Genomic DNA, 23,080 nt, shown 5'->3' on the forward strand with positions numbered 1-23,080 from the left:
GTTTTTTAATGTCTCCTACCTCTGAGACTTTCTCCCCTGTGCCAACCCCCACCTGCACCACCTAATAGATTTTGCAAACTAAATTTATTTTAAATAACCACAATTTCTAATCATATCAATTTATGCGTCCTTTAAATCATTTTTTATTAGAGACTCAGACGAGTGCTCCAATTTCAGATCATTCGAATTTTTAACTAATCGAATCGATTCAAATCAAATGTGAAAATTCCAAAAAAAAAAAAAAAAAACCCAAACCAAACTGAAAATTCTAAATAAATAAAAAATAATTTTTTAGTACTCCGTATTATTTTAGGTTAGAGATCTTTTATGGAGTAACATATTATAAAATATATATTAAATATAATTCTAATTATCAGGTTCTTTTAATTTTAAAAATCTGTTTGAACTGATCGAAAATCTAAATTTTTGAATAATTCGATCGAACTGAATTAATAACTCGATTCGTAGATTCCAAATTAGAATATTTTATTCATCCTAATTTTTTAAGTGGGCGTAGGCATGCATGCACCTCTAGTCCACACGTGTTGCTCCCGCCGCCTCAATGCTGTTACTCTACCAACCAATCACCTCATTGCATTTATTTCCTTTTCTTTTATATATATATATTTTCAACTCCATAGTCATTAATTAATATTGTCATTGCTCGACTTCTAAAAGTTAAATAATTAAAATTTTCCGTATTATATCCTACTATATTCACAAAATTCTCTAACAAAATATTCATATCCTACTATATTTCTTATTTTATCATTCTTTCCCGGTAACTAAGAAGAGATAAATGCATATATCTTAATTTCTACTATAATTAAGTAAATAGTTTAATGTATATTAGTATTCCCTCCGTCCCGGCTAAAATGAAACATTCCTTGGCCGGCACGAGATTTTAAGAGTTATTGGTTAATGTGTTTAATTGAAAATAAAAAAGGTGGGTGTAAGTATTAAAATAGAGCGAGAAAGAAAGATAAATACTTTAATAGGAGTGAGAAAAAAAATGATTAGGTGTATTAATTGGAGAGAGTTTTAAAAAAGAAAATGTATCATCTTAATTGGGACAAACTAAAAAGGAAAACGTATCCATCTTAAGTGGGACGGAGGGAGTAATATTCATCACCGAACGGTAGTATTCCAGCTAAAGACTGCATGTTTGTTCTTCTTAGTTAGACTAACTATAAAAAGAGAGTGATATAAATTATACTGGTAAATAAATACTGAGTGTAGTATAATTTTGAATAACATCTTGCTTTGATTTAATTGATTCCCTCTATTTAATTTGTCAAAATTGAGTCAATAATATGTGCTAAAATTCGTTGTATAAATTAGAATATATGTTTGTTACATATACTTACTAAATTAGACCAGTAAATAAAACTAGGACATCAGTATTCTAAGTAAATACTTAGTGTGCAATACATTTTGGGAAACAATTATCTTTACAGTATTAGTTAAATTTAAAAGATTCATAGATTTAGGCCATCCACAATGGGGCGGACGATAGCGCGCCCGATGACATTCACAATAGGGCGGACGATATCAGGCACGCTATCGTCCGCCACTGTGGCACCGCGGACGACGGACGATGGGTCGTCCGCGCCTGACACTTAGTCCGCGGATGAAGCGCGGACGATAGGGCATCGTCCGCGTCATCGTCCGCCCACTGTGGGCGACGCGGGCGATGGCGCGGACGACGCAACGTGTTTTAGTTTTTTTTATTTTTTTAAAATTCGAAAATTTTGTTATATATATACCCCAGCTTCACTTTTCATTTGTAACTTTTTGATTAACTTTTAAACTCTCAAATTACGCTATAAAATGGATTCTGGTGGATAGTCATTTTTTTTATTTCTAACTCGTGTAACTTTTTTTTTAATCAATGAATTTTTTGTCATTCTTTTAGTTAACCATTGTATTTTTTTAATAAGTTTGCATATATATAGTATTTGAAAACATTTAAATTAAATAATAAAATAATAGTAAAATGCTTAGGGCGCCCTTTAGGGCGTCCCACTGCAGGTGGAAGAGCAGGAGGATAAAATGTTGACGTAGCGGTGCATAGGGCGGACTTTAGGGCGCGCCTTAGGGCGTCCAATCGTGGATGGCCTTAGGTGAAAATCTTCATTTACCTATTTTAGTGTGATGAATAAAACGTTCAAATAAGTTGTTTGTTTTAAAACTATGTTGAGGCATAAAAATATATACGTTAGTTGAGGCATACACTCAAATCCTCATCAGTTCATCCCTATGCATTAATTGACACGTATATTGTACATAAAGAAATAAAAAGGCCCAGATATAACCTGCATTTATTAGGTTGTTCCCCAATTCAAAATTGGAACCTTTTAACACATGTTGAAATAAGTATAAAATACTTCGTAATTATTTTCTGCTTGAAGCTAGCTAGTAGTACAACCTTCTAGTCATTCCTTTTAGCTCGTTTTAAGCCTTCAACTTTTAAAATGTAAAATGAAAAATCTTCTTTGATACTACTAGTACTTATTTTTGAAAATGGAATAAAATTTAATTATATCTTCTTTACAAATGAAATGCATTATATATAGTGTAATAATTACAAGAAAACAAAATGGGCACCTTTCCTAACCAACTGTAATTAAATTGGGTTGGTGAAAGTTTGGAAGAAAAAGAAAAAAAAAAGAGTAGAGAAAAGGAAGTGTTAAGTGTAAGCTTGCATGTAAGTTTAAAAGTATTCGAAATCCCACATGTCTCCATCTCTCACACGTACCCACCCCTCTATTCCACGTGTCACTCCACCTTCATGTTTGCCGCCTTCTCATTCGTCCATTCCCCTCTTATAATCTCACCCCTCATTCCTCCCTCACACCATTTCTCATTTTCTCCCCTTACCCAGAGTGAGAGAGTGAGAGAGAGAAAATTTAAAATAATAATAATAAAACAAAATGATCCAAACCATCAACCCTTACTCCACCGCCAGAACGGCCGAGATCATGTCCCGCTACCGCCCCATCGCCCCCAAGCCGGAAACCCCCTCCTCCGCCGCCGACACCGACTCCTCCGCCCTCCCCAACGGCATCCGCAAATCCCCCTACTTAAGCAACGTCTGGGCCCATCTCCAGGCCCGGCCCACTCGAACCCGCAAGCGCGGCCGCACTGCCCCCTTCTCGCCCGCTTCTTCGTCCGTGAAGAGGCCGAGAACTTGCCTCCAGGGGCTCTCTCCCCCCTACCACCCCGCCCCGGCCCACATGCATGCCTTCCCCCGCCCCCTCGACACCACCACCGCCACCACCGAGTACGTCGCGCTCCCCCTCCTCTACTGCGCCGCGGCCGCCCCAAAGGCCAGCGGCATAGATCTCAACACGGCTGCGGCCGAGGCACAGCCTCAACCGCAGCAGCAGGATCTCGACCTCCACCTCCACCTCCCGGAGCCGGCGGCCGCGCCGGCGGTGATCTCGCCCCGGCCGGTGAGGCCGGTGGGGTCGAGCATAATCGTGGAGAGCATCGCGGAAGATCCGCGGGGCTCGTCCATGGCGAAGGGGGTGGAGGAGGCGGTGGAGGGGGAGGCGAGGCCGGCGATCGTGTCGGACGCGGGAAACAAGGTGAGGATGTGCAATTCGGCGTACAAGGAGATGGTGGGGCAGCCGGAGTGCTGCTGGCTGGACGGGGGGAGGATAGGCGGGGAGGTGTCGCTGAGGTTCCCGGACGCGGAGGCGGGGAGGAGGGCGAGGGAGGCGGCGGCATTTACGTGCTCGGTGAGGATAGAGTGGGAGGGACAAGGGAAGAAGAAGATGTGCGTAAATGCGTCTTGTAGCGCTGTCAAATTGGTGTGCCAAACCCAAACTAAAGATTCCCAGTTTTTGTGGAGGTTTGATACCGATAAATCGCCTATGTAATTTGTATATTTAATTAATTAGGATATAGGAATTAGCTATAGGGTGTTGATTATTATTATGAATTAAGTATATATTTCATTATAGCATATGTATACTTAGACTATCATCTTTTCGTCTGGCATCATTACATCCAAATCGTAGTTGATGGAGTATGTTGTAATTTGTTGATATTTTTGTTAATATGTTGGTGCCTTTTAGTTAAGTGCATGTGCGTTATGCAGTTTAAATTAGTGGAAAATACATGTGATGTGCTTAAAGCTTAATCAGCTAATTGTAGCTAGCATGTTGTACAGCCAATTATATCGATATTTGTTTTTATTTAAATTTAGTCTCTTTACCTTTTCTGGGGGTATCTGTATAAATAAATTTATTAGCGATAAATTGGTTTAATAGATTCACTCTCTTCTGTTCCATGAAAATGATCACATTACAAAGTGAATTTTTGTGTAATAGGGAGTACAGGTTTTGGGAGTTCATTAAAAAGGCACAAAATGGAGTACAGTTTTTTGGTGATGGAGGCTACAGTTGATTAATATTTTGTTTAACGGAGTATTAAGTAATTCCAATTATTTGGCGACGCGGGTGACAAAAATGAATGTTTCTAATTTTTTGTGACACATGGCAAAATGTATACGTAGTTTTGTCAATATACATGACAACTTGTCATGTGTGGGATGGAGAGTAGTCATTCGGATGATAATGTGCATGAAAGTGTTAGATAATTAAAGATTTGGAATACAAGTGCAGAAATTTTGTACTCCTATATCCATTAATTTTTTAATTGATCATTAGCATCAACACTGGATCATTAAAAAATGAATCTGTGATTAATTGAGATGGACAAGTGGAATAATTAGGCGATAGGGGGTTTGAATTCGAAATGTTATGTGGAATTGAATTTTGGCAAAATACTGAATACATGTGATATGTTGAATTATGTAAACTATTAGGTAGTATATTATTGGGGGTCTAATATTGGGCGATCTTACAAAAATATGTATGCGTTTTATCGGCTGTTCCATGAAAAAGTACAAGTGAATATTGGCGGATATAATTATTGTCTGTTAATATGTCACCGATGGGATTTATCGGCTGATTTTGGATGTTATCACCAACTTCACCGTTAGATTTACAAGTGAATTTTGGGTGTTTATTTATGGAACCAACTTTAAAACGTCAGATCTACTATCGGAAATTGGGTGTTTACATGTCCGATATATCAGTATATGACATCTGCTTTTGAGTGAAACTATGGTTTCAATTTGCTCTTTAGAGGTGGGAAAGGCTATAACATGCATCTTTTAAAATCAACTGAATAATGAATAATAAGACTATAATACCAATGATACAGTTCAAATTAAAATTAACCTATAGGGAAAAGGAAAGGAAAAGAAAAGACGAGCTTTTTATTCAAATTAAAATTAACCTATAGGGAAAAGGAAAAGAAAAGACAGCTTTTTAACATGGTTTGCGCCCGGATAAAAAAATTTATGAAAAATAATTACTAAAATGAATATATCCTATAACTAATCACAAACAAAAGCGAAAATGGGGGAAAATAAATTGACTATGTGGAAAACATGTGAAAAAAGAATGAAAAAATTAGGGGTGGGTAGGTACGGTATACCTTACCGAAACCATCGTACCGTATACCGAATTTCAAATCATACCTTTACTTTACCAAAATTTTCGGTATGCCGAACTTCGGTATACCTTATTTTCGGTATGACCAATTTCCATACCGATGCAGTACCTCATTTTTGGTATACGGTACCAAAGTTCGGTATACCGTACTTTTGCGGTATACCTTACTTTTAACATCAATGAAAATAGATAATTTGAGTTTTTAGAATATTATTTATATTTTATTTTAAAAAATATATATATTACATATATTTTATTCATAATTATATTTATATTTCACAATAAATTTTATAATTTTAAAAATATATAAAATATATTTTATACTATTAAATTTTTATTTTACGGTATATACCTTAATTTACGGTACATACCGAACTTCGGTATAAAGCGGTATACTGTTGTATATGAAAATTCATATCGTTACCTTGCAGAAATATTTCGGTAAGGTATTATACCGTACCGAAAATCACGGTATACCAAAAGTTCGGTATTTTCGATATTTTTTCGATACGATAAGGCCGGTATTTTGGTATTTCGGTATTTTTCCCCAGCCCTAGAAAAAATAGTGATATATTCCTTTAATAAAAAAAATAGTCACATTTTTCTATTTTCAATAAGTTAACTTTTAATGAGGTAGATCATATTTTGTTCATTCAATAGCTCTTAATTTATCAGTTTTGCATTAAAACTTGTATTGTTCACCCCTAAGACTATTTTTGGTGGACGGAGATAATATTTTTCAATTAAAAAGGACACACTTAAATAAAATTCATAAAACAGCCGACTAACCAAATTTCAAAAAGATTTAAAAAAATTATAAGAAAGAAATATAAAAAGAAAATCATGATTTCATTCGATTGTTAGCCATTAATTAACAATGGGCTCTGCATCCTAAGCCCATTTCCTTTTTTTTTTCCTTTCCTGGTATGAAGTCCTAGAGCCCAAAACAGTCCATTTCCTTTTCTCCTTTCAGTGGATATACCACCGTTGCCGCCGATACTTTTAGGCCACCCGCAACGCGTTACGCGGGTGGCTCGAAGCCCTTTCCTCCGTGACGAGACCCGCGCGGGACGCGTTGCAGCGTCCCGTCGCGTCCCCAGCCCACCGGGACACCCGTCTCTCCGAGACGGCCCGCGAGACGTCTCGCCACGCGCGCGCGACGTGGCGCGCTCCGACGCCTTGCGTGACGCCCACTCGCCGCCCCGCGAGTGAGTTTCGTCAAGCTGACACAATAAATCATTTTTTAAAAAAATTCAAATTTAATAAAAAAAATTAAAATTCAAAAAACGGTAATATTACCGTTTTTCGACCGTTTTCCTATTTTTTTTATTTTTTACTCTATAAATACTCCTATTTCATCTTCATTTCACACACAAACACACATCTATTCTTCTCAAATCATATCTCTTTCAACTCCAATTTTCATCTCAAATCAACTCTTTTATTCTTCCCCCAAAGTTAATCGATCTAATGGATCCATATGAGCAAATGCGTCGAATAATGTAAGAATCACTTGAAGAAGATCGACGCTGGGAGGCGGAGGAAGCCGCGCCGCCCCAAAGACGCTCCCGGACTTACATCCATCGTAACCGGGAGGAAGCCGCCGCAAGGTTAGTCCGCGACTACTTCAGTGATAACCCGGTTTGGGGAGATACCTACTTCCGTCGATGTTTCCGCATGCGAAAACCGCTATTTCTCCACATCGCAAATACATTGGCAGCCCGGGAAGAGTTCTTCCAAGAAAGGTTCGACGCCGTCGGCCGTCCCAGCCATACGACGCTGCAGAAATGTACTACAACAATCCGTCAACTTGCGACTAGACAAACGGCGGATGTGTTCGACGAATACCTCCACATTGGAGAAAGCACTGAGAGAATGTGCTTGATCCAATTCTGCAAAGGCGTCCAGGCAGTCTTCACCGACGAATTTCTCTGGAGGCCAAGCACGACAGATTGTCATTTACTGCTCCACCTTCACGAAGAAGTGCACGGATTCCCCGGGATGCTTGGCAGCGTCGATTGCATGCACTGGCAATGGAAGAATTGCCATGTGGCGTGGAGGGGGCCGTACACTAGCGGCCACAAAGGCACCCACCCCACCGTTATACTCGAGGCCGTTGCCGACTACCGGCTATGGATCTGGCATGCGTACTTCGGGGTCCCCAGATCGAACAACGACATAAACGTGCTCCACCAATCCGACCTCTTCGCCGAAGTTTTGGATGGTAAAGCGCCGGCCATCAACTTCATCGCTAACAACTGGCGGTATAAAATGGGGTACTATCTTGCCGACGGCATCTATCCGAAGTGGCCAACCTTCGTGAAGACGTGCAACAAGCCTGTGAACGCAAAGCAGACTCTTTTTGCGCAGAAGGAGGAGGCTGCTCGCAAGGATGTGGAGAGGGCGTTCGGGGTTCTCCAAGCGCGCTTCAACATAATCAAAGCCCCAACTCGTACGTGGTTCATGGAGAGTATGGTCGACATCATGTATACGTGCATAATCTTGCACAATATGATTGTCCAAGACGAAGGACCTGAGGCGGGAAATTGGTTCGACCCTGAAGCCCCCGGAAGCTCTACCGCAAGTAGTCCGCCTCGCAGTGAAGTGCATCCGTCTATACAAGAACGGTTGTCTATTCAGGCAAGGACACGTGACTCTACCGCCCATGCCCAACTCCAAGATGATCTAATGGCGCACATTTGGGCAAAATTTGGCGGGGAAATTATTAAATAATGTATTTTTAATTTTTTTTAGGATTTTACGAATTTTATGATGTAATTTTATTTTATTTAATAAAGTGTGTTTTTATTAATTGAATTTGTTGGAAATAAAAATAAAAAATGAAATTGAATGAATAGTAATTTAAGAGATAAGAGATGGAGGGTTGCAGGTTCCGTCCCTTAGTTAAGAGATAGAGTGAAAAAGTACAGTGTGGCCCAAGAATAGTAATTTAAGAGACGGTTAAGGGACGGATAAGACCTTAGTCTTCATTCCATTTAAATAGTAGTCTGTATTCGTTGAAAATGTTGACATTTTATTTTAACACACAATTTATTATTTTTTTTGGAAGTTTACCACCCCAAAATTAGGAAATACTACTACTAAAAACACCATCCTTGATCATGTTAAAAAGAAGGGTGATGCTAAATGGTCATATTATGGCCAGCCATAATTTTAAAATATTATTAAACTTTTGTGCAATTAATGCTTAATAGTTGAAATTGATGCATCTAGAGGGTAACAATTTTTTAAAGACTAATCTATCCTCAAATATTAAATACTTTATGTGGTAGAATATGGAGTATTTATTTACTTATGTAGTAGTAGAATATGGAGTATTTAACAATACACTTTAGTTACGTAATTTAATTATTTTTATCAATTTTAACTATTCTAATCTTTAATTATTATAAAATTATTTAGTAATCAACATGCACTTATTTGTAATCAAACACGTACATATTTTGATTATACAAAATGAGGTAACAAAAATTATTCAGATTATTTAATAGTATGTACTGAATAATTAAATTTGAATCATAATAAATATATTCCTGATATTTTTAATTCTATTATTAGTGAGTATTTATGTTTAAATTCACTTGTTTAATAAAATAATTTAATTATACTATATATTATTTACTCTATATGGCAGCCGAAATATTTACTCTATATACTTTATTAGTGATTATTTACTTTATATACTTTATTTTAATATATTTAGCTATTAACGTATCTTTATTATTTAAAAATTTTCTGTCCCGTGCATAGCACGGGTGGTAAAACTAGTACTACATATAAATACAACAGTGTATTGATATAAAAGCAATTCAAATAGTTATACTATAGATTAATTTACTGTTAATTTATTGTGAAATTGATACTATAATAATAATAATAATTTATCAAAATAATTCAAATATAATTATTTACTATATTTTAAAATTTATAATTAATTTTAAATATAATATATATACATTTAACCTTGGTGTTACTATATCACAGACTACTCACTAATAAGAAAATGTAATTCCACATAGTCATCACAACCTACTCACTAATTTCTCCCTCTTTATTCCTAAAAATGCTATACTATAATAAAAATAAAAACAAAGTAGTAAAAAAAGTTGAGTAACAAATTACTCTAAAAAAAGAATGGAATAAATAAATTAAAAAGAAACTACAATTAAAGACTAAGGATAGTATTGTCAACTGAATTAAACATTAAATGAGACAATTAAATTATTAATATCCAAATATACCTATATTTACTGAAATGCCATTTATGGCCAGCCACATTATGGCCACGTAGCTTTACCCTAAAAAGAATTTCTAAATCCTATCTCAAAAGAATAAAATAAAATTGCAAATCAACACAAGACGTGACCAATTTGGACTCTTTCAATCCTCAACGGCTGTGATATTCGAACTCTCCGAATACATCGTTTGTCATATTCCATTCCACAATGCCATTTGTGGTTTGCATCGAAAGTCTATGCTCGTTGAAAACGTCCTTTTCGTCTTCTTGCCTATAAACAATATAGAGCCAATTAATAAGATAGCCGTTTCTAAATTACAAAACTAAAACTACACACTAATATTGCGCATGTTACTTTTTTTTTATCTCATGTATTTCTTACTCCCTTCATCACTCAACACAATACTTATTTTAGTAATAAACCCCTACAATAAATATGGCCTCAATAATTTGTTAGATTTTCCTCACTACAAATATTAATCATATTTCTATTACCAATATTCTAATTACTTTTTTCTCGATCATTTCTCCTTGTGCCGTATGTAAGTACAGGTGTCTCGGGTTCAAACTCCGCCTCTCCCTTTCATCCAACATTCCCTACAAAACATGGAAAACACTGCGCGCGCGCACACAGCTGCAATGGAGGCCATCAACGAAGACGACGAAGCGATAACGAAGCTCGAAACCGCATGCTCGGATCTGAAATCCATCCTCAACCAATGTGTCACCATAGACTCAACCTACAACAAGATCCACCAAAACCTCCAAACCATCCAAGAAAGCCTAACCATCTCATCAAAGACGGTCGCCCCCTTGCAATCCCTCTCCATCGCCAACAAAGCCCTCGACACAAGGATCAACCGCGCCGTCTCCCCCGCCCTCGCCCTCCTCTCCAGCTTCACCGCCTCCGAGTCACTCCAGCGCCTCCTCCTCGACATGGCCTCGGAGCTGTTCCCCGAGAAGAGCCCGAAGAAGAGGCTGGCCAAGCTGATCGAGTACGTCGGCTGCGTGGACCGGCTCGACGCTGCGATCGGCGCCATCGGGGAGGAGAGCGAGCCGGCAATCCAGAAGCTGCAGGAGGTGGTGGAGTTTCTTAGCCGGACCAAGGCGGCGGATCCGTACACCACGGCAAGGCTGAGGGAGACGCTGGCCACGCTCAAGGCGCTGTGCGAGGCGGAAGTGGATGCGATGAGGTTCGATGGGGTGCTTGATGAGGCGTTGCTGAATTTGCAGGATGAGTACGAGGCTTTGATGCTCGGAATCAGGCATCGCGACGGCGAGGGTTTGGGGACGGAGATGGAGATTGAGGTTTTGGAGAAGATTTCTCTCACGTTGGCTGCCAATGATTGCTTGGATATATGCATTGATATGTTTGTGAAGGTAAAATTAATTAAATGACTCATATCGAAACTGTAACGATATTTATCAACTGAGTTGCGCTTCATCATCAGGTTCGATACAGAAGAGCAGCGAAGGCTCTAATGCGACTAAACCCGGACTATCTCAGACGATACACACCAGAAGAAATAGACGAAATGCAATGGGAGGATCTAGAAACTTCCATTTCTCTATGGATGCAGCATTTAGAGCTCGCCGTTAAAGCCGTCCTCGTCTCCGAGAAGCGTCTCTGCCGCAGAGTACTCGGTGGCCTCATGGGCGGCGCGATCTGGCCGGAGTGCTTCATCAAGATTGCCGACAAGATCATGGCCGTCTTCTTTCGCTTCGGCGAGGGAGTTGCGAGGAGCGACAAGGCCCCGCAGAAGCTCTTCAAGCTCCTCGACATGTTTGATTCCCTCGAAGCCCTCAAGCCCGAGTTTGAGGAGGTGTTCGAGGGTGAAGCGGGCGCAGACATCTGCGCCCGCTTCAGGGAGCTCGAGAAGCTCCTTGTCCACGCCTCGACGAGGGTGTTTTGGGAGCTGGGGTTGCAGATTGAGGGGAGCCAAGACGGGCTGCCGCCGCCCGTGGATGGGTCGGTGCCGAAGCTTGTTAGGTACGCCGTCAACTACCTCAAGAACCTCGCCGTCGACAGTTACAGCTCCCCCATGGAGAAGGTACCTTTTTTTAAAACTATTTTTTTGGTTTTACCGATTTTATTTGGTTATTTTATAATATCTCCGTCCCAAATCTTTCTTTCAAACATGAGTTGTAGACAAGGCATCAAACCTATGAATCTATTTGATTTGTGATTTTGTTTTGAATCTAGAAAGAATACAGAAATAGACTAAGACTCCACTTGGAATTTGACTAAAGAAATAATACAAGTGTTTCCAGATATCTCAATTCATCAAATTCCAAACAAATGTCACTAGTTGAATCATATTTCGATTGAGGCAAAAAGCTTTACTTTACTTACTATTTTTCTCTTATACGTAATTCTATCGTTACTTTATCCTTTAGACAGCAACTTTTAAAATCTCGTGCCCAAAAAAACGTCTCGATCAACTTTGGACAAATGGTGTAATTATCACATAGTTTATTATTTTAAACGAATTTTGCATTTTAAATTCGTCTAAATTATATTTCTGGTTATGTCACGGGCCCTCCACAGGTGCTTAGAACACAACAGTTGTGGAAAGGAGGGACCCTCTCCGACCTTGAAAACGACGGGGATTTGTTAAGAGATGCGATTTCCAATGTGATGGAGGCGATCCAGAGGAACATCGAGTCAAAGAAAATGAGATATAAGGACAAAGTGGTGGCGCAAATATTCCTGATGAACACGTATTGGTACATATACATGAGGACTCGAAACACCGAGCTTGGGAAGCTGTTGGGAGAGGCTTACATGAAGAAGAGGTACAGGAACGCGGCCGAGGAGTCGGCTTACTTATACCAAAAGCTAGCGTGGGGTCGTCTAGTGAGGTTGCTAGAGAAAGAGAGCGACGACGGAGGCGGTGAAGCGAACAAGGTGGAGGCGTTTATGAATGGATTTGATGAGATGTGTGAGAGACACATTAGTAGCTACAACATTGTGTATGATGCGGATTTGAGGGATCAGATTAAGGAGGCTACTTTGAGGCTTGTTTTGCCTGTGTATACGGAATTTTATGATGCAAATATGCCGGCTTTAGCTGCTGTGGTTGAGGATTGCCGGCCGCCAGAGTCGATTGAATCGTCGTTGAGGCAGATTTTTGAGGGTGGTGGTGGTGTTCAAGTCGAGCAGACACGGTCGATGTCTCAATTTGATGGTGATGAGTAATTTGATTTTATCAATATATGTAATAGAATTTGCAATGTGGTGGTGTATGATAAATTTTTGTGACATCTTCATATATTTTCATATTATATGTAATGTATATTTTACTAGTATTAATTAATAGGGGAAAATACATAACTCATACAAAATGTTTCACATTTGTTTCATATTAGTACAAAAAATTTGAAGTTTATATAAATCATACAAAAAGTTTCATGTTTGTTTCAATTTAGTACATTATGTTATATGTGTTTAAATGACGTTAACTCTTTGTCTATATAAAGTACAAAATGTTTCATCATTGTTTCACATTGGTACAAAAAGTTTTATGATTGTTTTATATTAGTACAACAAATATCATCATTTTTTATGGTTTGTACGTCAAATAAGTAAAAAATTAACACCGTTTAAACACATATAACAAAATGTATTAAATTGAAACTCGAATGAAACTTTTTGTATGATTTATATAAACTTCAAACTTTTTGTACTAATCTGAAACAAAGGTCAAACATTTTATATGAGTTATATATTTATCCCTAATTAATACTATCAATGTAGACATCGTGATATGATATTATTGATATTGCCAATGTGGATAAACATATAATTTGACTCATTTGAAACCGTGATATGATATTATTGATATTGCCAATGTGGATAAACATATAATTTGACTCATTTGAAACTTATATAGTAGTCGTAGTAGAATTTTTTTAATAATGATAATGAGCTATATATCGGTAGAATGAAAATGTTTGTAGCCAAAGATCTAAAATCCATATAAAATATATGCATCAGTGCGTACAAAACACTAGTAAAAAAGAAATATTTTTCTATTGACTTGTGAGACATATTATTATGATTTTATCAATATAGACAAATGTGAGCATATAATGGTTATTTTTACTATTATGACAATACACGTTTACTCGAATTTATCGTGTACTCAATATAAAGAATATACCCCAATTTAATTTTGCGTGCTAAAAAAAAGAAAAACGAAAATTCTATTAAATGGAATTTGTACTATTCCAGTAGAACATCTCCAGCTTGGTACGAAATTACAGTATTACCCCTTTAAGCTCAGGCTTCCGTTTCCAGATTTCTGCAGAGCTCAGGGAATAAAAACGTAAAACCATCTTGACAAAATCCGCCATTTTCGCTTCTTCCACATTCTTCGCCCAATCAAAAATCAACTACAATCCTATAATTCAGTCCCACAATTTCAATCTCTTGTCTCAAAGATTCAATAATCGTTGCATCCAGTCGCAGAAGAAAAGGAAAAATAAAGAATTTTGATTTTTAGGTTTTAATTTCGATCATGATCGAAGAGGTGATTCCATTGTCGTTCGGCGATTTCCCGGACGACGTGCAGCTCTGCGTGCTTTCGTTCCTCCACCCCTCTGATCTGGCAGCGTTCGCCTGCACCTGCAAGCGCTTCGAAGCCCTCTACCGCCACGACCAGCGCCTCTGGTTCTCCCTCTGCCACCGCCGATGGGGATCCAAAACCCTAATCAACAAATGGGGCGGGGGTAAGATCTCCTACAAGCACCTCTACCTCGTCCTCGATGAGTACGACGCTCTAATCGGCTTCTGGCGCCGCTTCGGCGACACCCCCTCCCCGCCGCCGCTGGTGTTCTTCGAGTGGGGGCCGTTCTACATCACCGGTTCCAGGGTTTCGCCATCGAAGAACATGGGTTACGGAGTGATAAAAAAGCCCTTTCTGTGGATGAGCATTGCCCCCGGAGGGGAGATGTTGAATTACCTTGATCCGGAGGGGAGGGCGGAGGTGAATGCGGAAGATTTGGTCATGGCAGAATTGGGGGTTTCAGAGAGTGAGTTGATTCAGGTGAATGTGAGCTTCATTGGGGAATGCCATGTGGTGGTGGAGGAGAATTTGGAGGTCAATGTGGATCCGAGCTCGCCCAATTTGAGAGGTGAGGTGTCTGATGAAGTGTACGGGTCGCCACCGGACCAGATGAAGGAGATTTATCAGTATCTGGCGAATAAGACGAGCCCATCCTCGAGGCGGCAGAGGAGGAGGGAGAAAGAGAAGCAGAGGCAGGGGAGGAGGAAATGGGAGCCTGAGAATTTTGTCAAGATTGTCAATTGCTCACCCAAACCTTCTCGCCCATTGCAGGGCCTGTGGAAGGTATTCTCATCTCTATCAAGATTCCAGTTTTGTGCTCTGATCATTTATAGCTAGTGCGAATTTTATTAGAATTAGTCTCTGACAGTTGAGCTTGATGGTAAAAGTTTGTAGGATAAATGCTTTCAGTGTTCTTGCTCAGTTTGTTTTTAGTGTTAAATCCTTGAGAGCTTCTTCATATGGCTGGTTGCCTTTTGGTCCTTTGAATTGGGTTAGACTGTGCATTATTAGTGATTGATTAAGTGATGATTTGTGGTATGCATGTAGGGGGCATTTACAATTGAGGTTTAGCCTAGATAGATAAAATAGTATTGGTTGATTGGTTTATCCATTGTTCATAAAGATGGATTGGAAGTTGGAACTTTAAGATATCTCAAGACCTTTGATGATTTATGTAATTTGAGCTAACTTGCCATTGAAAGAGGTAGGATTAGAATTAATCTCTGATAGTTGGGCTTGATTTGCATCCCATTGAAAGAGGTAAATGCGAGTGTATGCATCTTTCTGTAGCTTATCTGATACAAAGTGAAGGTTGAGCCAAAGGACGACCCTTAATGGTTATGCGCTCCTGGCCGTTGTTTCTCTGATATTCTGATGTTAAGTAAAGTCTAAAACAAATATGTTGAGTTAGAAGTTATCCGTGTGCTTCATATGTAAAACCATAATCATATGCAATCATACTGTTTTCTAAACTAACACGATCTAGATAAGATGCATACTTGTTATTATATGTGTATTTCATCTATTTTTAATCCTGTAATGTCAACACTATGCCATGCTTATTATCTCAGAAACTGCTATTGGGTGGTTATTGATAGTAGAAATATGTAAACTTCTCCAGTTTGACTTGTATCACCGATGGCCAATTGGCCAGTCTTATCGCATACCATGTGCTTATGAACCTGCTCTTTGTGACTGAGCATTCTGATTTGACAACATAATATAGTTTTAATTATGGTTTGGTGCACCGTGCAGGGTATTTGTGATGACATGAGCTTGGATTTCTATCTAGTGAGCTATGACGATGTTGGGGGTATAGCTTGCAGGAAGGTGGGGGACTTTCATAGGCCTCTGACTTACCACGGCCCAATATTCTGGACCCCAAGTCTGGCATTCTTCGACTCTCCTCTTTCTCCTGAAGAGGATGACATATACAATTGCCGGGCGCACCTTAGGCCAGCAGATGAAAGCCAGGAAATTATTTCAACTCCAGATAATGGAGTTGTCTCTCACATGCTTTACATCAACTCGAGCTATGACTTGGTTATTCCAGACTTAGTCGGGACTACCGTGAATCCTAGGCAGGTGGAAGGAAGGATCTGGCAGTACAAAAATGGGACATTTGGGTTTGGTTTTCTACGAGACGACTACATTATCGACCTCAAGCGTATTGCTATAAATGGTCACCTTCTTGATACAGTGGAACCTAGCAATGGTTGTTGAGACCTCCATCTTGGATTAGCAAATAAATACTAGGATAATTTCCTAGGAGTTGAATAGAATAGGAGGAACAACTCCATTGTACATATTTGTAATAGAGTTATGCTGCCGTGCAGTGTAGCCATTGTTGTTGATTTGCTTATGATCATTCAATTCTTTATTAAGTTGGTGGATCTGTATGTTCATACTTATTACAGACAAGTATGTATAGATAGTATATGTAAACTCTTAAACTTGCTTTAGTCTGTCGGAGAATGTGCATATCAAATAGTTTGCTCAATAAAATCAAGATTAATGAATGGAGTACAAAAGATTAAAAATCAAAGCAGAGACTTCAAATTAGTACTATATGATAGTTTATACAAAATCGACTACCAAAAGAGGGCATTTGGTCTAGTGGTATGATTCTCGCTTTGGGTGCGAGAGGTCCCGAGTTCGATTCTCGGAATGCCCCTCTTTTTTGTATTATAGTTATAGTTTTTACTAGATTTAGCTTTTCCATTTGCTATGAGGATTTATAGGGTCATCTTCTATTGCTTATAGCATCATAATCCAAAATGAGTGGATGATATCATTCTATTATCGTATCATAATTTTCGTGTTTTTTTTATATCTACATAGTGTATTACAAATATCAACACAATGACATGTACAAATATCAACACAATGACATGAGTATTTCAACACAAGTACACGAAAATATCAACACAGTTTTATTGAGATTTTACATGCATTATGTTGAGATTTTAGATATATTTACATACATTATATTGAGATTTTTTGATGTATTTGTTGATAAAAATCTGCTTATCAACATAGACGAAAACTTAAATAAAAATCATCAAATTTCATCATCCAAACGTCGTCGGAACATATGCAATTGAGATCTCGTTAGAATCCTTATTAGATTACCTTTAATTTGATACTCCCTACGTCTCTCTGTAGTAGATGCGTTTCATTTTCAGCACTTGTTTTGGAAAAATAATAATAAATAATTAAAATAGAGAAAATGTAAAATAAGTGAAAAAATAATATAGAGAATGCTCTTAACTATATTATTCTCTTTTTTACTTTATTTTTTTACACTTTAGCTATTTATTATATTTTTTTCAAAACAAGTGTTGAAAATGAAACACCTCTACCACAGAGGGACGGAGGGACTATATTTTTTGCGAAAAAATAATTTAAATCAAGTGAGTTGCGTAAATTTAAAGTTTTGAGATAATTTTAATAAGAGAAAATTGACATTAAAACCCTTTAGTTTTATTTAATAATTATTTAAATTTAAAATATAATCTACTTGTGTTTATATCAACCACTAGATCTCCTAATCTAATGGATAAAAATTAGTCTTAATTTTAGATTGCTAATTAGTTAGTAATTGATCACGTCTTAGGATTTGTATTTGTATTATGTTACAATGTTTTTTAACTAGTTTTTGTTCTTTTTTGTTTACTCTAAATAGAAAATGAGTTCATAGTTATTTCAGTTGGGTTAATTTTTTCAAGTTGCCAAATTATGGTAGTAGTATTAGTATAAAAGAATAGTATACACAATTCAGTGCAAGTAACGTCATCATTTAATTGAGACACCAGCACCTAGCAAGTATTTAAATCCTGTTGAACGAGACACTGAGAATAATTTAATTCGATATTCTATGTTTTTCACTCGTATTGAGAAATTATTGTGCAAACGAAAACTTCAAACTTTTTATATTTAAGCCTACCATCTAAAACGCGTGTGAGAAAAATAGATTTGATCGTTAATCCTTTTTTAAAAAAACTCATTAACCGTCAAAACAGCTACTATTACTAACTATATAAATCTAGGATTAAACAAATCATATACAAAAACTTTGCTTGAATCACAAGTAACTATTCTATGTCATTTTGTTTTCTTTTGAGAGAAATATTCTAGCTATGTCATTATTTTTTAATTAATTCCATTGGTCACCCCCCCCCCAACAAGTCAACTATACGAATCCAAAACATGTTGTATGAAACTTCCACAAAACTCTTTAATTCTTGCTTCAAGACTTTTAATTCCTCGAAAATTAATTATGTCAACATACGCGTATACATTCTATGATATAATCCATTAATCCAACATATGTAAAATCCAAACATATACTCTCATCCCAAAACAAGGAAAATAAAAAGAAATAAAGCCCTGATCAATCTTTTACATGTTCATCTGTGGCAGAAGAAGCTTTATAAGGGATGAAGACAGGGACAAGAATGAAAGCCCACATTCGACTCCGAAAAGGAGCAAGAACACAAGGAGAAACCCTTATGCAGAGCGCGGCTTAGACAGATTTCACACACTTTTAGCTCATCTTGAGGGCGAGAAGCAGAAGATATACAATCAGATTGGGGCGGAGGAAGTATCTTTTGTTCGATTTGTCTACTCCGACAGCTTCAAGAACGTGAGGCCAGTCGTTGTGAGAGCCAAGAACAACAACAATAGCCACCTCGAATTTGGTCCCATTAACAACTCTACAACATCAAGTAGGGATGAAGAAATATGTGATGAGAGAGAAGAAGAAAAAGGAGAGAAGATGATGATGTGTAAGAGATGGAATATTGGAAGCTTGTGTTTTGGTGTGATGATGGTTTTAGTGTTTGTGGCGTTTCGTGGAAGATCCTTTGCGATTCTTTGCACCACCTTTGTATGGTATTTGGTTCCCCTGATTTTTGGAAGGAGAAATGTAATTTGAATTTTTGATGTGATATGTGTTGAAGATAATTTTGTGTGTTAGTTGAAGTGTAGTTAGTTTATGTCATGTAATCTTCTCACTCATAACTAATTAACTACACTTATCACAACTAATTAACGGTCCGCTAACCCTTGCACAGCGAATTGGTTTCTGTCATTTTGAGTTGAAAAGATTACCAAATTTAAGAATGAGCCTCTAAGTCTGTGAATAATCTATCCATACTTAATTCATTCCATACTCCATTGAAGAGAATCCCACACACATATTCTTCATATTCATAAAGTTATATTTTCATCTCCATTCCATCATCAAGGCCGAGGATTAAGGCAATGCAAGGCAAGAAGATCGAAGAGATTGGAATTCATCTGGCGGGATTTCCCTAGTTTGTAGTTCATGTTTTGTTATCAGTTATTGTTTTAGTTAGTTTGTTTATGAATGCCTAAACAAGATTTTGTTAGTAGTTGACTCTGATGTTTATTGATTTTTTATTGTATGTTGTAGCTTTGGTAGACTTTGTTATGTTTTGTGCTTAATGCTTCTTACAAAGCCCTCATTGGAATGTTAAACCTACCAGTGAGGGATCTCGCTCATTCAATGAGTGTAATAATAAAACATTCCGCAGTACGGATTTATAGAATAATAATAACATCTACTAGTACAAAATATAGTACTATCAAATAAAGCATTATTCCACATTCCATTGTACTAGTCATTTCAAAACATTTCATATTCAACGACAGAAAATATGTAAGTCTTATTCATGCGATCTTAATAATAATACAGTAACAGATAAAATATGTAGAAACATACAAATAATTAAAAACGATAATAATACTAATTCCAACTCTGACCATCCAGAAGAAAAAGGAAGAAAATGCATACCAATTTAAGCTGAGAAAGTACAGATTTCATGACTGAGACAAGATCAGTTTACTAATCCAAGAATGTCCTTCAATTGCTGCAAACACACAACTGTGGCTGTGGCTGTGGCTGTGGCTGCCCCACCCATGAATCCCACAATGGTGGCATGTGAAAGAAAATTCACAATACAATAATTCACAAACTCAATCACTATGGATAGTTTATTAACCGTGTTGCATTACATCTGCGGAGAGAGAAAAGCATCATCCACTAATAACAACAAAAATGTTTGTATATATCCAGTCTCATACTAAGGTGATGATTCTCTATTTCCAAGCTCCAACAAGATAAATATGTTGCATAGTTTTACTTGAGACTTAAGAGAACACTATGAGATTGCAGTTTAACAGTGGCAAAACACAACAATCACCATAATGGGGTAGCAGAAATCAGGAAGTACGCAGTAACCATGAGAAAGATGACCTCCATGAGGAAGATCAAGTAGCTATGCATTATCCAAACTTTAAGAAGTAAGTATTTAAAAATGCTCTGAATTTTGTTCTCCAACAATATCATGTATATAGAGATAATTCTTTTATATTTTAAATAGAAAAATCTCGATATTTTTAGATAATATCTATATTCTAGAGAATTCTATCTCTAGTTAATTTTACCAAAATATCTAGATATTTTCATCCTCATTTCTAGATAATTTTGTTGGAATAATTGAATGAACAATTACATAAAGATCTCTATGATGATTAACCGAGAACGGCGGAGAAGGAGCATAAACTGTAGAGCGGAAGCGTACCTTGATCTATCTAGAATTGAACAGGGGAATTGCTTTACAGCGACTATGGATCTTCCAAACGATCAGAGACATTCTTCGCAATAGTCTGCCAAGAGAGTACGGAGATATCGAATGTTCTTCTGACGTCTGGGGACCATAACCCTAGTTTATATTTATATAACATATAACCCACTTTATTTTCCATTCGGTTCTTCATCAAATAGAAAATCTCATATGATATCTACACTTATTTCCATAACAAATAAATACACTTTTAGGCCAAACTTAATCTTTATTGGATCACTTTAATTAGGCAACTGAAAGATAGTCATACACATTAAATTAGTCACGTGGAAACCCAAAAATTCTAACAATCTCCCACTTGGGCAACACATTACACCAAATAAATGTGTACAAACCAAATGAGCGCTCAAATATGCTATCACATAGTGTATTTCCGAACAATCTTATTGTCAACGAGGCATAGGACTAAAGAGGCAGTCAACATATTTTTTCATGATTAAACCCATCAGTAATCACATATGCAAATATAATCAACAACATATCAATTATGGAGTGTAGCATGGAATTTCATGCAATGTGATCATACATGCCTATTTCCAACTGGTCCTCCCAAATCCTTAGTGAGATCAAACCAAAACCAAATTACACAAATAATGGACAAAACACAATACTTTATTTCTGCAGAGAATAACATGAGTTTATAACTTCATGTTCAAAACACAATATAGAGTAATAACCAAAACTACTCCCACTGAACGGAAGTACCCTTAAACAACATAACACTCATTTGGGCTACATGCCCATGAAAGACCTTGGGTGATAGTCCCTTAATGAGCGGATTTGTCATTATCAAATCCGTTCCCTTATGCTCTATATATTTGTCCATTCTTAACCTTTTATTTCACAACCAGGAGATTTTTGTTGTTTTGGAATATACTACTACGGGTTTATTGTCACAACAACTTAATCGGTCTTTCAATACCTTACAATATGCAGCGTAGTGACAAAGTTCCGCAGTCATATTCAATTACTAGATGCCCAAAAACAAGTTACAAATTTTGTTGTCATGGCAGAAGTAGCTACAAAAGTTTGCTCAACACTTCTCCATGAAATGGCTCCACGGCCAACAGACATACGTAACTTAAAAATGGATCATTTACTATATTGGCATCTAACAAAATCGGAATCAGTGAATACCTAATGATCTCTCCAAATGATCTGATTTTTCTGTATGTGAGCATGTAATGCTTAATTCTCTATAAATATCTCATAACCCGTTTTGTTGTTTCCTAATGATTCATATCGGGTTAGTGATATATAAGGTCTATCTACCATTCATAGTAAAAATGAACCGAAGCTAAAATGATAAATCAGAATTTCTAATAACGGATGGACTAAAACGATAAACTGAGACTCGTAATAGCGAACGAGAAAATATTATCCATTCATATTTGCTTATTCACGTGTTGATGTAGTAGCTTAGTTGGTTGTACTTTAAACTTGTCTGTTGTGCGGACTCTACAAATTACTCACTTCGCCATTGAAAAATATGAACTATTTCTTTTTTAGCTCGTCCCTAGTATGAACTTTCTTATTTTGTTAACTCTTTTCTATCTAATTAGGTGAGATCTATAATCCATTAAAATACTTTAATTATTTTTTCTTTCTATTCCTTTCTTACTTTACCAATTATGCATTAAAATCCGTGTCGAACCAAATGTTTATATTTTTCAAGGACGGAATGAGTAATATTTAATGAATACAAAAATAAATACTATTCAAAAGAAAAAAAATTATGAGAAAATACTGCACAATTTTTTTTCCTTTTTTAATTTTTTTAATAGAACATCTTTATTAATAATTTATATTTTAATTATGAAATGACTTATTACCAAAAGTTAGAAAAAATACTACTATAAAGTACTCCCTCCGTCCGACACGATAATTTATGCAATTTTATTTTGTGTGTGAAGTGGAGAGAGTAAAGTAAGAGAGAGAATAACGTAGAGAGAAATGTGCTTCCATTTTTAGTAATGAGTTATCTTAGTTGAGACAAATCAAAAAGGAAAAGTGAGTCATCTTCAATGGAACGGATGGAGTACGTATTAGTGGACC

At 37.1% G+C, this 23,080-nt stretch overlaps 4 protein-coding genes and 1 non-coding gene across 5 annotated transcripts; all 5 read left to right on the top strand.

Annotated features, from left to right (window-relative positions):
* Positions 1-2,933: 2,933 nt before the first annotated feature.
* LOC121809142 lies at positions 2,934-3,884 on the top strand. The gene has a single exon (XM_042209683.1). It carries the CDS (start codon positions 2,934-2,936, stop codon positions 3,882-3,884), a length of 951 nt encoding a protein of 316 aa, XP_042065617.1.
* Positions 3,885-10,254: 6,370 nt separating this feature from the next.
* Positions 10,255-13,042, top strand: LOC121807239 (exocyst complex component EXO70I-like). The gene is made up of 3 exons (XM_042207457.1): positions 10,255-11,166; positions 11,238-11,837; positions 12,335-13,042. Exons 1-3 carry the CDS (start codon positions 10,393-10,395, stop codon positions 12,983-12,985), a joined length of 2,025 nt encoding a protein of 674 aa, XP_042063391.1. The 5' UTR covers positions 10,255-10,392; the 3' UTR covers positions 12,986-13,042.
* A 1,061-nt stretch (positions 13,043-14,103) lies between these two features.
* Positions 14,104-16,738, top strand: LOC121809696 (F-box protein At3g12350-like). Its single transcript, XM_042210453.1, has 2 exons — positions 14,104-15,137; positions 16,110-16,738. Exons 1-2 carry the CDS (start codon positions 14,307-14,309, stop codon positions 16,575-16,577), a joined length of 1,299 nt encoding a protein of 432 aa, XP_042066387.1. The 5' UTR covers positions 14,104-14,306; the 3' UTR covers positions 16,578-16,738.
* A 218-nt stretch (positions 16,739-16,956) lies between these two features.
* On the top strand, positions 16,957-17,028 carry TRNAP-UGG. The gene has a single exon. It is a non-coding gene; the product is annotated as a tRNA-Pro (tRNA).
* A 1,731-nt stretch (positions 17,029-18,759) lies between these two features.
* LOC121809143 lies at positions 18,760-19,290 on the top strand. The gene has a single exon (XM_042209685.1). The coding sequence runs from the start codon at positions 18,760-18,762 to the stop codon at positions 19,288-19,290; it is 531 nt and encodes a 176-aa protein (XP_042065619.1).
* The last annotated feature ends 3,790 nt before the right edge of the window (positions 19,291-23,080 follow it).

The sequence above is a fragment of the Salvia splendens genome, chromosome 6 (genome assembly GCF_004379255.2).
Source record: "Salvia splendens isolate huo1 chromosome 6, SspV2, whole genome shotgun sequence".
NCBI lineage: Eukaryota > Viridiplantae > Streptophyta > Magnoliopsida > Lamiales > Lamiaceae > Salvia > Salvia splendens.